Source organism: Thunnus thynnus, chromosome 23 (assembly GCF_963924715.1).
Source record: "Thunnus thynnus chromosome 23, fThuThy2.1, whole genome shotgun sequence".
Taxonomy (NCBI): domain Eukaryota; kingdom Metazoa; phylum Chordata; class Actinopteri; order Scombriformes; family Scombridae; genus Thunnus; species Thunnus thynnus.
In genome coordinates this window covers 6044204-6057380 of record NC_089539.1, presented here as the reverse complement: position 1 = coordinate 6057380, position 13177 = coordinate 6044204, and the positions used below count along the sequence as shown (strand labels likewise).

Below are 13177 nucleotides of genomic sequence, written 5' to 3'. Positions count from 1 at the left end.
ACTAACAACTAACACTAAACTACAGCAGTCTAAGCAGGGACAACAACTGGTGAGTGAAACATCCATAATTAGTCTTTATTAATTTAAATTTTGGTTATGAAGAAATCAGTCATAATGTTAGATTAACTCCATGTTTACCACATCTCAGCACCTGTCTGTGTCACTGCCTGTGGTGTTGTAGATTGTCTGCTTTGTATTTGAATAGGCCTTGTAGTGTTGTGGACCACTGTGTCTATTTGATGTTTATTCCCATGTAAGAAAAACATGGAACTGAGTCAGTGCACCTGGCTTGTCGCTGTCTATTGTCGGTGGTGCTGAACCATTCGTTAGCACCAAGCAGCAACCTCTGGGGCTGTAAAATGAAGCCAATGCGGAAGTGCCAAAAACTGCAGTTCCTCGAATGGCCACTTGAGGCTGGCTCCAAAAGCGAGTCAATCCCCATAGACCCCCATGTTAAAATGCCCAACTTTACAGCAGAAATAAACATGTTTACAGCCTGGTACAAAAAACGGTTTAGGCCTCTATAGCTAATTTCCCCTTTCATGACAACTGTACTCAACTCACCCGTTTAAATTTTATTAAACCGTAAAATTATGCATAATGAAGGACATGGCTGCTTTGAGTGACAGGTCCGCCAGCCGCTAGGTGGCTTGTTTCAGCCATTCAGCCCGCCTCTATGCCCATTTTTGATTGGCTGGGAGTTACATAGCGTCACGAACTGCCAAGATGGCGACGGCCGGAGCGGCTCACTTTGAGCTTCAAAACCGCTCTTCAGAAACCAACGGGTGACGTCACAGTAAACTACGTCCATATTTTTACACAGTCTATGGTTAGCACCACATGCTGTCCTCAGTGCTGAAACATTTGAACGTGGCTGGCAACCTGTTTTCTTTTTCGTTCTTCAGAAAAAGCTTGTCTCAAAGTGGCTTCACTGTATGTTTTCGTAGACATAGGCATGCATGGCTCAATAACAATTTGTGATTATGGATAGGATATATCAGCTATTTTACGGTTGTGAATTTTAAAATGACTTTATTAGAAGGGCCCATTAAGAATGCTTCGCCCCCTCTGTGCTGAGAGCCTAGCTCCGCCCCTGTTATGGTGGATAACTTATGTAATACTGGAGAGTCATTGCATGTACTATTATAAGGACTAAAAATATGATATTACTATCTTCAGTATTGTTATAATTAGTAGGGCTTTTTTTTCTTCTTTTTTTCTCTTCTGTCTGTCGCCGTGGAATCAAGAAATATCGAGTCTCATTTATCTTTGTGTTCTTTTCATTTTTATTTGCTTATTTCGAAGTTTAAATGTTTATTACTCTAAAATAGATTACTTTATTTATTTAATTGACGTGTGTATCCAGATATTTCTCCGCCTTTTCCTTTTTTCTGCATCCAGCTTATCGTAGGCTTCTCTGATATTATCATTAATTGCTCTTTTCACTGTTTATTTATTTATTTTTTATTTATCAAGTATTTATTTATTCATTTATTATTATCATTATGTCATAGAAACAGTTGCTAGATGAATTATCATTAACAATATTATTATAATTATTAGTGTTTGTAATTATGTGTGTTTGTTAGTGTTGTTAGGTATATTTATTTAATTTACATGTTTGGATGCTGTATTTCCCCTCCCTTTTTTTTCTTTTTTTGTCTTTCCCTGGATCCAACTTGTTCGTAAACTTTCTTATATTATTAATTGTTCTTTACTCTTTTTTTAAATTTTTTCCCCCCACACTCAATCCACAAAACAAACAAACACAAACAGACACACACACTCGTTCACCTAAAGTCCACCTAAAGTCTACCTAACCCCACCCCCATAACTCCAAAGCCCCAACCCTGTATGTCCCCCTGTGTGTCTTGTCCCTCTGTCCTTGGCTGGGGCTGCATGGCAGGCTGGTGCTGACGGTCCCCCAAGGAGAGGGAAGGAAGAGGAAAAAAAAGACTGTATATATATATACAGTACAGACCAAAAGTTTGGACACACCTTCTCATTCAAAGAGTGTTCTTTATTTTCATGACTATGAAAATTGTAGATTCACACTGAAGGCATCAAAACTATGAATTAACACATGTGGAATTATATACTTAACACAAAAGTGTGAAACAACTGAAAATATGTCTTATATTCTAGTTTCTTCAAAGTAGCCACCTTTTGCTTTGATTACTGCTTTGCACACTCTTGGCATTCTCTTGATGAGCTTCAAGAGGTAGTCACCTGAAATGGTCTTCCAACAGTCTTGAAGGAGTTCCCAGAGATGCTTAGCACTTGTTGGCCCTTTTGCCTTCACTCTGCGGTCCAGCTCACCCCAAACCATCTCGATTGGGTTCAGGTCCGGTGACTGTGGAGGCCAGGTCATCTGGCGCAGCACCCCATCACTCTCCTTCTTGGTCAAATAGCCCTTACACAGCCTGGAGGTGTGTTTGGGGTCATTGTCCTGTTGAAAAATAAATGATGGTCCAACTAAACGCAAACCGGATGGAATAGCATGTCGCTGCAAGATGCTGTGGTAGCCATGCTGGTTCAGTATGCCTTCAATTTGGAATAAATCCCCAACAGTGTCACCAGCAAAGCACCCCCACACCATCACACCTCCTCCTCCATGCTTCACAGTGGGAACCAGGCATGTAGAGTCCATCCGTTCACCTTTTCTGCGTCGCACAAAGACACGGTGGTTGGAACCAAAGATCTCAAATTTGGACTCATCAGACCAAAGCACAGATTTCCACTGGTTTAATGTCCATTCCTTGTGTTCTTTAGCCCAAACAAGTCTCTTCTGCTTGTTGCCTGTCCTTAGCAGTGGTTTCCTAGCAGTGGTTTCCTAGCAGCTATTCTACCATGAAGGCCTGATTCACACAGTCTCTTAACAGTTGTTCTAGAGATGTGTCTGCTGCTAGAACTCTGTGTGGCATTGACCTGGTCTCTAATCTGAGCTGCTGTTAACCTGCGACGTCTGAGGCTGGTGACTCGGATGAACTTATCCTCCGCAGCAGAGGTAACTCTTGGTCTTCCTTTCCTGGGGCGGTCCTCATGTGAGCCAGTTTCTTTGTAGCGCTTGATGGTTTTTGCAACTGCACTTGGGGACACTTTCAAAGTTTTCCCAATTTTTCGGACTGACTGACCTTCAGTTCTTAAAGTAATGATGGCCACTCGTTTTTCTTTACTTAGCTGCTTTTTTCTTGCCATAATACAAATTCTAACAGTCTATTCAGTAGGACTATGAGCTGTGTATCCACCTGACTTCTGCACAACACAACTGATGGTCCCAACCCCATTTATAAGGCAAGAAATCCCACTTATTAAACCTGACAGGGCACACCTGTGAAGTGAAAACCATTTCAAGTGACTACCTCTTGAAGCTCATCAAGAGAATGCAGAGTGTGTGCAAAGCAGTAATCAGAGCAAAAGGTGGCTACTTTGAAGAAACTAGAATATAAGGCGTATTTTCAGTTGTTTTACACTTTTTTGTTAAGTACATATTTCCACATGTGTTAATTCATAGTTTTGATGCCTTCAGTGTGAATCTACAATGTCAATAGTCATGAAAAGAAAGGAAACTCATTGAATGAGAAGGTGTGTCCAAACTTTTGGTCTGTACTGTATATATATATATATATATATATATATATATATATATTTTTTTTTTTTTTTTTTTTTTTTTTACCCCATTTATAAAAAGGGAGGAGGAGTACTTGCATGCATGCACCATGTGTATATTTTTGTGTATCCAGTATGTGTATGGGCTCAAGTGTGTTTGCGTATGAATGTTTCTATTTTGGCTCATCTAACCCCCCTAAACCCCACTCACATTGCCCTGGTGTCACACAGCTCACACACATTACACTCCACACACAGACACACATCCATCTACTTGCTTACCTCCTCTAGTCAGAAATGTCATGTTTCCTAGTTTGTCTTATCCCCCTTTTTGTCTTTTGTCTTTCTCTTGGCTGTTTTATGTATTTATGTACCTCACCTGTTTTGTACCCACTGTTATTCACAATAAAAAATAAATAAATTTTAAAAAATCTGTGGCACAGTGCAGACTCCCTGAAGATCCGGGAGTCATGGACAGACCTAGGCCACTTTGCCTCCACACTGGTGACCATACACTGATGGTCACAAGTCATCTGCAAAAGCATTTGGGGTTGAAAATAATTCCAACATGTGCATTTGAAATGACTTTATGGTGGAGAGAAAGTCCAACTGTCATACCTGTACTATGCTAAAAGGGAATGACATTTAAATATCCAGGCTACTGCATTATCTGCAAACCCTTACTGTCCATGCAAGCAATGTGCTAGTATGACTAGATAGATAGATAGATAGGTAGATAGATAGATAGATAGACTATATTAAATGAATATAAAATAAAAACAAGAAGAACATAAATTCTAATTTAAGGCAAGATATTGCTATTAATGTGCACATTTAAAATGTGCATTGCAAATCACCATTGCAAGATTTACCTGAACGTTGAAGCTGTGGAATGACTTGTGAATTACATAATCAGCCTCATTCTCACCCAGACGTGCAGAGATGGGAATATGGGTTCAGTCTAAGGCACCAATCGCTCTGGAGAACCCTATGAAAGGAGCATTTAATATACAACAGTATATGTCATAGGGTCTTCCTAGTCAAATAGGTTAATGTCTAACTTACCTGCTATGCTATAAAAGCCGTCTTTTATGGACTGCATGGGCAAGTGGCCAGGGAACACGACAAATACGTCCAGTAGCTCTGTTAGAGCTTGTGCCACCTTATGGATCGCATTGCATACTGTATTTTTGTTGAGGTTCTCTGCATCCCCCACAGTATGCAAAAAAGTGCCGGATGCGAAGAACCACAGTACAATGCAAACAGTTTGTGGTACTGTAAGCGCATGACTCCAACTTGTCTCATTTGCAACATATGGTTGCAGCAGCTGACAAAGATATCTCATCCCCTCTGATGCAAATCTGTATTGCTGGTCCCTGAACACTCTTTCCCTTCTCAGCGATCCTCTCACAATTTGCGTACCAATCTCTATAGGATGTCCTACAAATGGTAATGCCATTTTCCAAGAGACCTGATTGGTCAGTAGGCAGTGCTTTTATACCCGCTAATCTATTATGTCGAACATAAACTGCACCGGAGCAGGTTAGCTGTTCAGCAGAAGTTACCACGGTGATGAACCCCAGTAAGAGGTGAAGCATCATTGGAATGAAAACCCAGGGTTAAACCTGAAGTTACCTCACTAACCCCAAATCCTGCTTCGTAGTACAGGCCTCTGGTCTCATCTTGACTCCATCCACGAGTGTCTTGAATATCCATAGCTTTCTTGCTGCTTTCTTGCTAGTCGCTGAAAATGGACCTGTGTAAAATTATCACATGTATATATTATGTATAAATATATATATATATCATAATCCTCTATTCATACATCACTTCTTAGACACAGCAGATAGAGAGAGCAGCCAGCTGTCTTATCTTCTCCGGGTCAGGTCAACCTCTCCTCATGGTCGTTGTCATGAGAACCAGTATAGGAACCAGATTGGCTCCGTCCACCAGATCGTTTACAGATGACATCACACATTATGATCAGCTGTAGGTCAGAAAGTGTACGGATGTGTTCGAGCCGCAGACTTCCATTAAAATGAGCTAATTTTAATTGTGCTATTGTTTGTGTAGAGAAAGAGATCTACATCTAATAAAATATAAATGCCAAACTTTACATGTAATTATTTCATATCTGTTTGTGTTGAGTGTATGTTCACTAGTACTGTACTGTATGTATACTATATATATATGTGTGTGTGTGTGTGTGTGTGTGTGTGTTTAATGGAGGAAGGTGACCCATCTGTACATAAGATTTTAGATTTTTTTAATTCTGTATTTAATTCTGTGCTGGGCATAAATGTACTGCTGCAGTCTGGGACATGGGCTGCTCCATTATTTATTAGAGAAGTACAACAGATTGGAATGGAATGGAATTCAGTAAGGCAAAAATGCTGCAAAATTGTGACAAATCAGTAGTTTGCCCTGTCTTGACAGAGGTAACCTCAGTCATGTCTCCAACATTCAAACTGTCTCTTCATACAATATCCTAATTAAGAGTCTCTCCTAGAACCATGTATTTGTCCCGAAGCGTCATAGTATGGATGTCACGGTTTGATGCATGCAGTCATATGAAGAATACGCTACAACCCAAACAATTACTGTCAAAATAGTTTAATAATCCACCTACTCTGACATGCAGAACGATAATTCTAGAGCATGTGTTGCAACGAGAACGTTTTGGCATGGATGTATGCTAGAACCCGAAAAACAGATAAATTCCCCATAACAATGTAACAAAGTCAATTATACAGCAGTATTATGTAACTACACCAAATCTGTAAATAGTTATAACCTGATGTGCCACTCCTCCTGGGTCAATATGAGTCTCAGTTTCTGTGTCCTGACGTTCACTTCTGTGGGTCCCCCTCCCCTATAAATGATGTCTCCCGCCATTACCTCTCCCTTTTTTTATTGTACTCCATGGGAGAGGTAAGCGACATTGTGGTCTTCCTGTTAAATCATGGTTGTAAGTTTACTTGTTAGCTATAACATCTTGTGCAGTCTTCCAGTCTAGCCGGCCTTTTGGGGGCATATGTAGGATAAGAGGACGTCAATCATATTCTTAATAATGGGAGGTTGTGGATGGAGGCTGTGCGGCAGGTGGTGGGCCAAGACCATCTCCCAGGCATCCAGCAGACGAATATTCAGTCCTTTGAACATGGCCCTGAGCACCTTGTCATGCTGCAGCGAGTACCAGTCACTGTTGGTCAGCGTCTCAGAAAGAGACAATGCTTTGAGGTTTGCAGTACGGATGACGACCAGCGTACCTGGAGCCCTGTCCAGCAGGCGCACCACCGCCCTGCGGATGCTCTGCAGCCGCTGGATGTAGAGCTCGATGGGGAAGGTGCTGAAGTGAGACCAGATGCCAAGAACAGCAACGGTGTTGATGCCTCCAACTAAGCCATCTAGTTCATTGGCAATGTAGCGAAGCTCATTGGTTGGGACATTGACAAAACGGATAGGGGGACCGTGGCAGCGGTACGTCACCAGAATGTTGTTTGCATAGTCTAAGGCCATGAAGGGCCCAACTTGCTTCAGGTTGTGCAGGTTAAACTCCTTGAGATCTAAAAGTATTAAAGAGGGAACACAAGTGGGACACATTGATTATGTTCACATTGCAGCTGAAACTGTTGTCAGAGATTTCTATTTATTAACTACCTGGTAGTGCTGCAGTTAGGTATTCAAACCACTGCCTGATGGTAGAGTCTCCATACAGGTGGACCACCTTGCCTTTCAGACATTGACTGATAACAGAGGATGTGTTGAACTGGCGGACTGTGGTGCCACCTAGGGCTCGCCACACATCCTGATAGTAATAGCCAGAAGGTCCAGACTTCAGGCTGCTGCTCTTTACCTCTGGTTGACCTGAAAAAGAAATTAAGGCATTATAGCTGGCATTATTGTATATTTTTCCTGTTGTCAACAAATCCTTTTGAAAGACTAAAACCAACAATGTGCTGGTAAATGTAAAGTTAGGTTGTTTGCAAATGTTTCTTTCTGCCTTTTTTATTTTTAATTGTCTGTAGCACATTAAAGTTTGAATTATTATTACAGGAGAGGTTAAATTAGTGAAAATTCTGCTTTACCTTTCATTTTTGACACGTTGACATTGGCTGATCCTGAAGCCTTAATGGAGACTTTCATGTTGACACCACTGAAAAAAAACCATCCATAATAAAAATATCCATATGTAGCAGACAGCTATTTTCAGCAGAACAATCTTTGATAAACCAATTGCACACTATTTCCCTAGCAAATGCAGCTCTCACACCATGAACATAAACTAAAGTGAATCAGGCTTATTATTTGATTTGTATCATTTTAGACTGAAAACACCTTTAGATTCAGTCTTTATCAGCTTACTCCTGAGATTTTCACCAAGGAGATACATAGTATTTATTTATAAAAGTTCAAACAAAATGCCAGTCCTGTCTCTCTGCCCCTTCACCTTTTAAAGAGCTTCTCCTCCTCGGCCTTGAGTTTTTGATTGAATCCTCCCTTGGAGTGGTTGATCCTGGCATCACAGCTCAGCTTCTTTGGCTTGTAGCAGAACCATGGATCACCTGTGTGGAGGTCAGTGTAGTTGCACAGTGGCTGCGGGGTTGGACGCAGGAAGACATTACAGGTGGTAGTTTCAGAGACTGAGCCTGAGCGGAAGACGCTCTGGAAATAAATCCTATCTGGCTGTTCTCTGGTCAACCTTTGCAGCACCGTGACAGCCTCACTGGGGTGAACCAGTATCACCTGACAGGACAGAGAACCACAGTTCAAATTTCATACCCATTACTTGAAACCATGTCATAGCAGTAAAGACAAATAAAGTGAACACTACTGAAAGTTGCACATTTCATTTCAGGGGTAAACAAGATTGATCTCCAGATACTCATGTCTGAAGAAATATTCATTCACTTACCCCTCCCCTGAGCAGCAATTGTCCAAATCATAGTTCAGCAACCATAACTAGGCACAGCAGATCTGTCAATCTTTGAATTTCTCCACATGGTGAAGTGGTGTGCATGGGGTTGTAGTAAGAGCTATACTTGACATTTAAAGAGTTTGCAGGGTGTTCTCTTTTTTAGCCTCTCCAAACACAAAAACACAAAGAGTAAAAGTGTAAGAAATTAATTAGTGTGTTTGTCTGCTCTAATGTAATCTGCAAATGTTAGCATGTCCGGCTATTGAGTTTACTGCCTACAGGAGTAACCCAGCATTACCTCCAAGGACAAGGAGCATTTAATATTACATTATTTTGGGGGGTCACAGGTTACATTAAAAAAGTCCACTGAATGAGATGCCATCTGCAGCAAAGCCTCCCACTGATATTTTTTAAAATAGTTTTGTTATCTCAGTTTGAATATTTTACCCACAATTTCCATATTTACCACGGACAATTATGGCACAAGACTTAATAACATATTAACAGATGTAACTAGCTGATTCTTAAAAATAAAATCCTGGCTACGATCAAATTTTGCAGCTCTATACCTCTCTCACCACCAGCTGGGTATTGGAATAAATTACACGTTATCAATAACCTTGTTTGGAAAAAAAAACCCACCAGAATGAAACTGCAAGGAATGCAGGTGGTCAGAACTGACCTAATCTAAAATTTTATTTCGGGACTTTCCCTATGAGAACTTTGAACAAAGATTTTTTCTTTGATGTTAACAGAATATTGGAACATCCTTGTAAATATCACCTAAGTATTCCTCTTTTTAACATCACTGTGGGGTGGTAAGCCTTTAACCTTTCCCCACTGGTCAGAGAGAGGTATTCATGTTCTCAACAACATTATGCATGACAACAAACTCCAAGCATTCCAGGAAATAAAAGATCTTTTTGGTCTGCTCAGTTCTGCCTTTCTCTTTTACCTTCAACTAAGATCCTCACTCAATGCTTATGGAGTACCCAGGGCTCTCAAATTAATGACAACCTTGTTTCCAAATTTTACTGCTTTGTAATACAACTCACCATGCAGTTTGTAATATTTGTCAAAAAGTCTAGAATTTACAGTAATTCATATCAGTTGGTCCAGAGTATGGCACATCAAGCTGGCATATAGAAATCCTAATCATCAAATGATCCACTACAATTTTTTCATGAGGACACACCTAAAAAGGCTTGCCAGGGTCTCATTGAGTCATTCTTGTAAATGCTCAAATTTCCCCAAACTCCAGGCACAAAGGTTTGAGGTGAAAGTCCACAGAGGTTGACAGCTGTTGGCAATCAATGGCATCTGCCCAAACAAGTATTGTCAATAAAAATGTCCTTTTCTCCTGCTCTGCTCTCTCTTTATTAAATGATGACACAGGTTTCAGGTTTCACAGGATCCATCTGTTTCTCATTGCTGTATTATGTTAGCTGGTTAATATGCTGCCAATAGTTATCCTATAACCTATTTCTCAATATGTCAATGGTATTTATTACTCTTGGACATACTAATTTTAAATTTTCACTGCCACATTAAATGATGCTAAACAGGATAATATTTCTTTTCTAGATAATGCTAGAGAGCAGATCAAATCTTTGATTGCTGAATGGGTTTAGCACTTCTCAATCCTATGCTAGCAATCAAATCTGGACTATGGTAGAGTGGTTATTTTGATTTTGATAAGAATAATTGACAGCATACCGAAGAATCCAACCACTTCATGAAATAAAGCACCCACTGTTTTGAAAATTACTAAGGATATTAAGTAGTATTATTGCAAACTGCATATGTGCTGTGCGAGAACAAAAAGTTGACAGGCCTAGCAACAGTAACTGAGGGGGGTGGGGCTTAGCTAACGGTCTGTTATAAGATTGACACAATCATATTTAACATCATAGTTTTTAACATCACCTCAACATGTGCGTTTCCCTCCCAGAGTAAAGAAAATACAGCAGAGTAGGAGCCATTGAGATGATCCAGCACTTGTCCAGCCACACCTGCACCACGTGCTCGGTTGTGCAGACGGGCAAGTAAGACGTCTCCCCCAGACTTCTTCGGACGGCCCTGGAAGTCATACATTTTAATTATAACTTCCAGCTGATCCCCTACATGCCACTGTCGTCGAAACTTCTCTGGGAGAATAGTGAAGGTGCTGTGGGCAGGATCTGTGGTCTGCTCCAGGGAAAGAGGATCTGGCAAGGATGGAGTTTCAGGCCAAGCAATGGAGTCTAATAGGAGGCGTTCCTCCAGAGCATCTTCAGGGGACCGTGGCTGGAAGTTGTAAAAGTGGTGTTGCAGGTGAGGTCTTGGGACAGAGAAGGTGGTGATCACCTTATGCTGAAACTGGCAGAGGGTCAAGAGAGTGATGTGACAAACTTATATAAAAAATTTTAATGTAAGAAAAAATTAAACAAAAGGAAGATTTTTCCAACCCCACATAAGAAAATCACTGAATATTTGTAGGGGTTGATGAAAGAAGCTGATCAAAGACTCAGTGATAATGGCAACATGAAAAAGAGAAAGGGAGGAAAACAACAGTCAGAATATCCTTAGGGCATTTAAGAGTCACAGTATCAGCCTTACCTCAATGCGACTCCATACACCCTCCAGACAGGTAAAAAAGCTTTTTCGATATTTTCGACCTGTTTTTAAGGATTTACAAGTACATCTTCAGTAGGAACTAATGGGCTTGGGGCTGAGATCCACAGACATGGTAGGGAATGTAGTGAGAGATGGACTAAGACATTGTTGGTTTTGGTCTTTTATTTATTGTCAATAAGAAAAATATAGATGGGAATAATAAAATTAAAATATATAAATTGAATATTTGAATTAGGAGTTATTGCTGTCAGCCAAATGCATGATTGTTAGCAAAAGAACCATTTTCCTCGAATTGCATTTGTTTAGAAATATAGATGAAGGAAATTACTGTTATCCAAAGCCACACTGCATATGAAAACAATATCCTGAGATCTAACTATTTCAAACAGGGTCCACCCTTCAGGCAATCCCACTCAAGACCTAATTCTCACCTCCAGGACGTCCATGTTAAAACACACAAAGATGAAGACAAACACAGCCAGGAAAAGGAAGATGGCAGCAAACTTCGAATAGCAAAAGTTGACCACTGTTTCTCTAAAAGCTCTGACCTTCATGACTGATGATCAGTCTTAATCTGTGGCTATAAAACAAAGAAACAGTGTAACTGACACCTTGTTTCGCTGTACTTATGTTAGTGATTACTTGCAAAAACTTAACCAGGGCAGTGAAATGATCTCTTTGCAAATAGTGTGGTATGTTTGCCTTTCAGTTATTTCTACTAAACTTGATGCAGTCACCCCGGACATTCCTCTGATTGATTGACCATTGACCAAGGCCATAACCAAAGTCAGCAATGTCACTCCCCTTGCAGTTTAACATGATGATTCATCCACAGGTGGCCCAGTCATTTACACATTGCAATATAATATAAATATTTACAAAGTAAATACTACTGCCATCTTTTGCAATCTGCCACCGTCTCTGTGGGTTAGTTGCCATAAATGGCAGTTGTACCACGGCCGGGGAGCCAACCACCCACTGGTAGAGTGCTGCGAGTATCCTACCTGTGAAAAGGGGTAAAACAAACCAAAACAAATAATTCAAATAAAAACACAATGCTATCAAACCATACCACTATCAACAGTGACAGGACTCCCAGTACACATACCACACCTGTGAATAACTGCTATGAATCATAGCAAAACAATACTAAAATAACCACAAGAGCACTGTTACAAATTAGGTGCCTTGTAAAGATGAATTTGCGATATTTTAGATTAATATGCTGAGTTCCTGAGTTTTGTTTGGCAGCAGCCCAGTACAGTGACAGTGGTTAACTCCAAAGTTAGAGACAATTTCACCCTGTACCAGTAGAGAAGTCTCCGTTGGCCATAGTTAGGTAGGAAACTAAAACAGCTTGTTTCACACGCAGCACTCTGTTACACAAGTATTTTTTAAAATGATTTTATTCCATATCCTAAAACAACAGGCTGATGCAATTGATGCAATTTTAGCTATAGCTAAAGTTAATAGTGCTGACGTTACATTGCAAATGAATAGTTTGCTGCAAAAGAACTTAACCTTATTCTTTTAGTAAGGCTGTAAGCATGACTTGTCTTGTTAAGTAAAGCATAATTGTGTGTTGTTTGAGGTGATTTGTGGCATGTTTGTCTATTCATGCCCTCTGGATCCATTGAGAGATTTACACATGCCTAAACATTAAAAATCCATTATAATTTGGTCAAATTGCCAAATAATTATTTAGAGGTTTTTAATGAGGACAGGAGATTTTATCTCCTGTTTTGGTGTTAAACTAACTACATGTTCTGCTCACTTCTCATGCCTGTGGGAGAACAATGAGGCATGAGAGTACACTTGGCTAAGTGGGTATTTTTCTCTGTCATGTGGGTATTGTTCTTTGCTCAACCCTTTCACCTCCACTTACATGTGTGAGTGCATGTTTTCCGCATTGAGCATGATTCCTTTCTACATTGCATCCCTGCATCAACCACATATGCACATCCAAGACGCAGAGTCATTGTTCCCACTAAAGTGGGGTGAGTTTAGTCAGTTTATTGCTGAGAGCATATATGG

The 13177-nt window shown here is 40.3% G+C and overlaps 1 protein-coding gene and 1 pseudogene across 1 annotated transcript; both read right to left on the bottom strand.

Annotated features, from left to right (window-relative positions):
- Nucleotides 1-2063: 2063 nt before the first annotated feature.
- Nucleotides 2064-5068, bottom strand: LOC137176280 (uncharacterized; annotated as a pseudogene).
- Nucleotides 5069-5889: 821 nt separating this feature from the next.
- LOC137176279 (NXPE family member 3-like) lies at nt 5890-11697 on the bottom strand. Its single transcript, XM_067582476.1, has 6 exons — nt 11575-11697; nt 10454-10885; nt 8060-8355; nt 7698-7765; nt 7270-7476; nt 5890-7175 (listed from the first exon to the last, which is right to left on the bottom strand). Exons 1-6 carry the CDS (start codon nt 11695-11697, stop codon nt 6622-6624), a joined length of 1680 nt encoding a protein of 559 aa, XP_067438577.1. The 3' UTR covers nt 5890-6621.
- Nucleotides 11698-13177: the final 1480 nt, after the last annotated feature.

Excerpts from the sequence above, each read along its gene's own strand:
- LOC137176279 (XM_067582476.1), bottom strand. The coding sequence starts at position 11,697 with ATGAAGGTCAGAGCTTTTAGAGAAACAGTGGTCAACTTTTGCTATTCG. Across the intron at positions 10,886-11,574 it reads TTAACATGGACGTCCTGGAG|TTTCAGCATAAGGTGATCAC; the intron begins GTGAGAATTAGG and ends ACCCTCTGCCAG. Across the intron at positions 8,356-10,453 it reads AGGGAAACGCACATGTTGAG|GTGATACTGGTTCACCCCAG; the intron begins GTGATGTTAAAA and ends CTGTCCTGTCAG.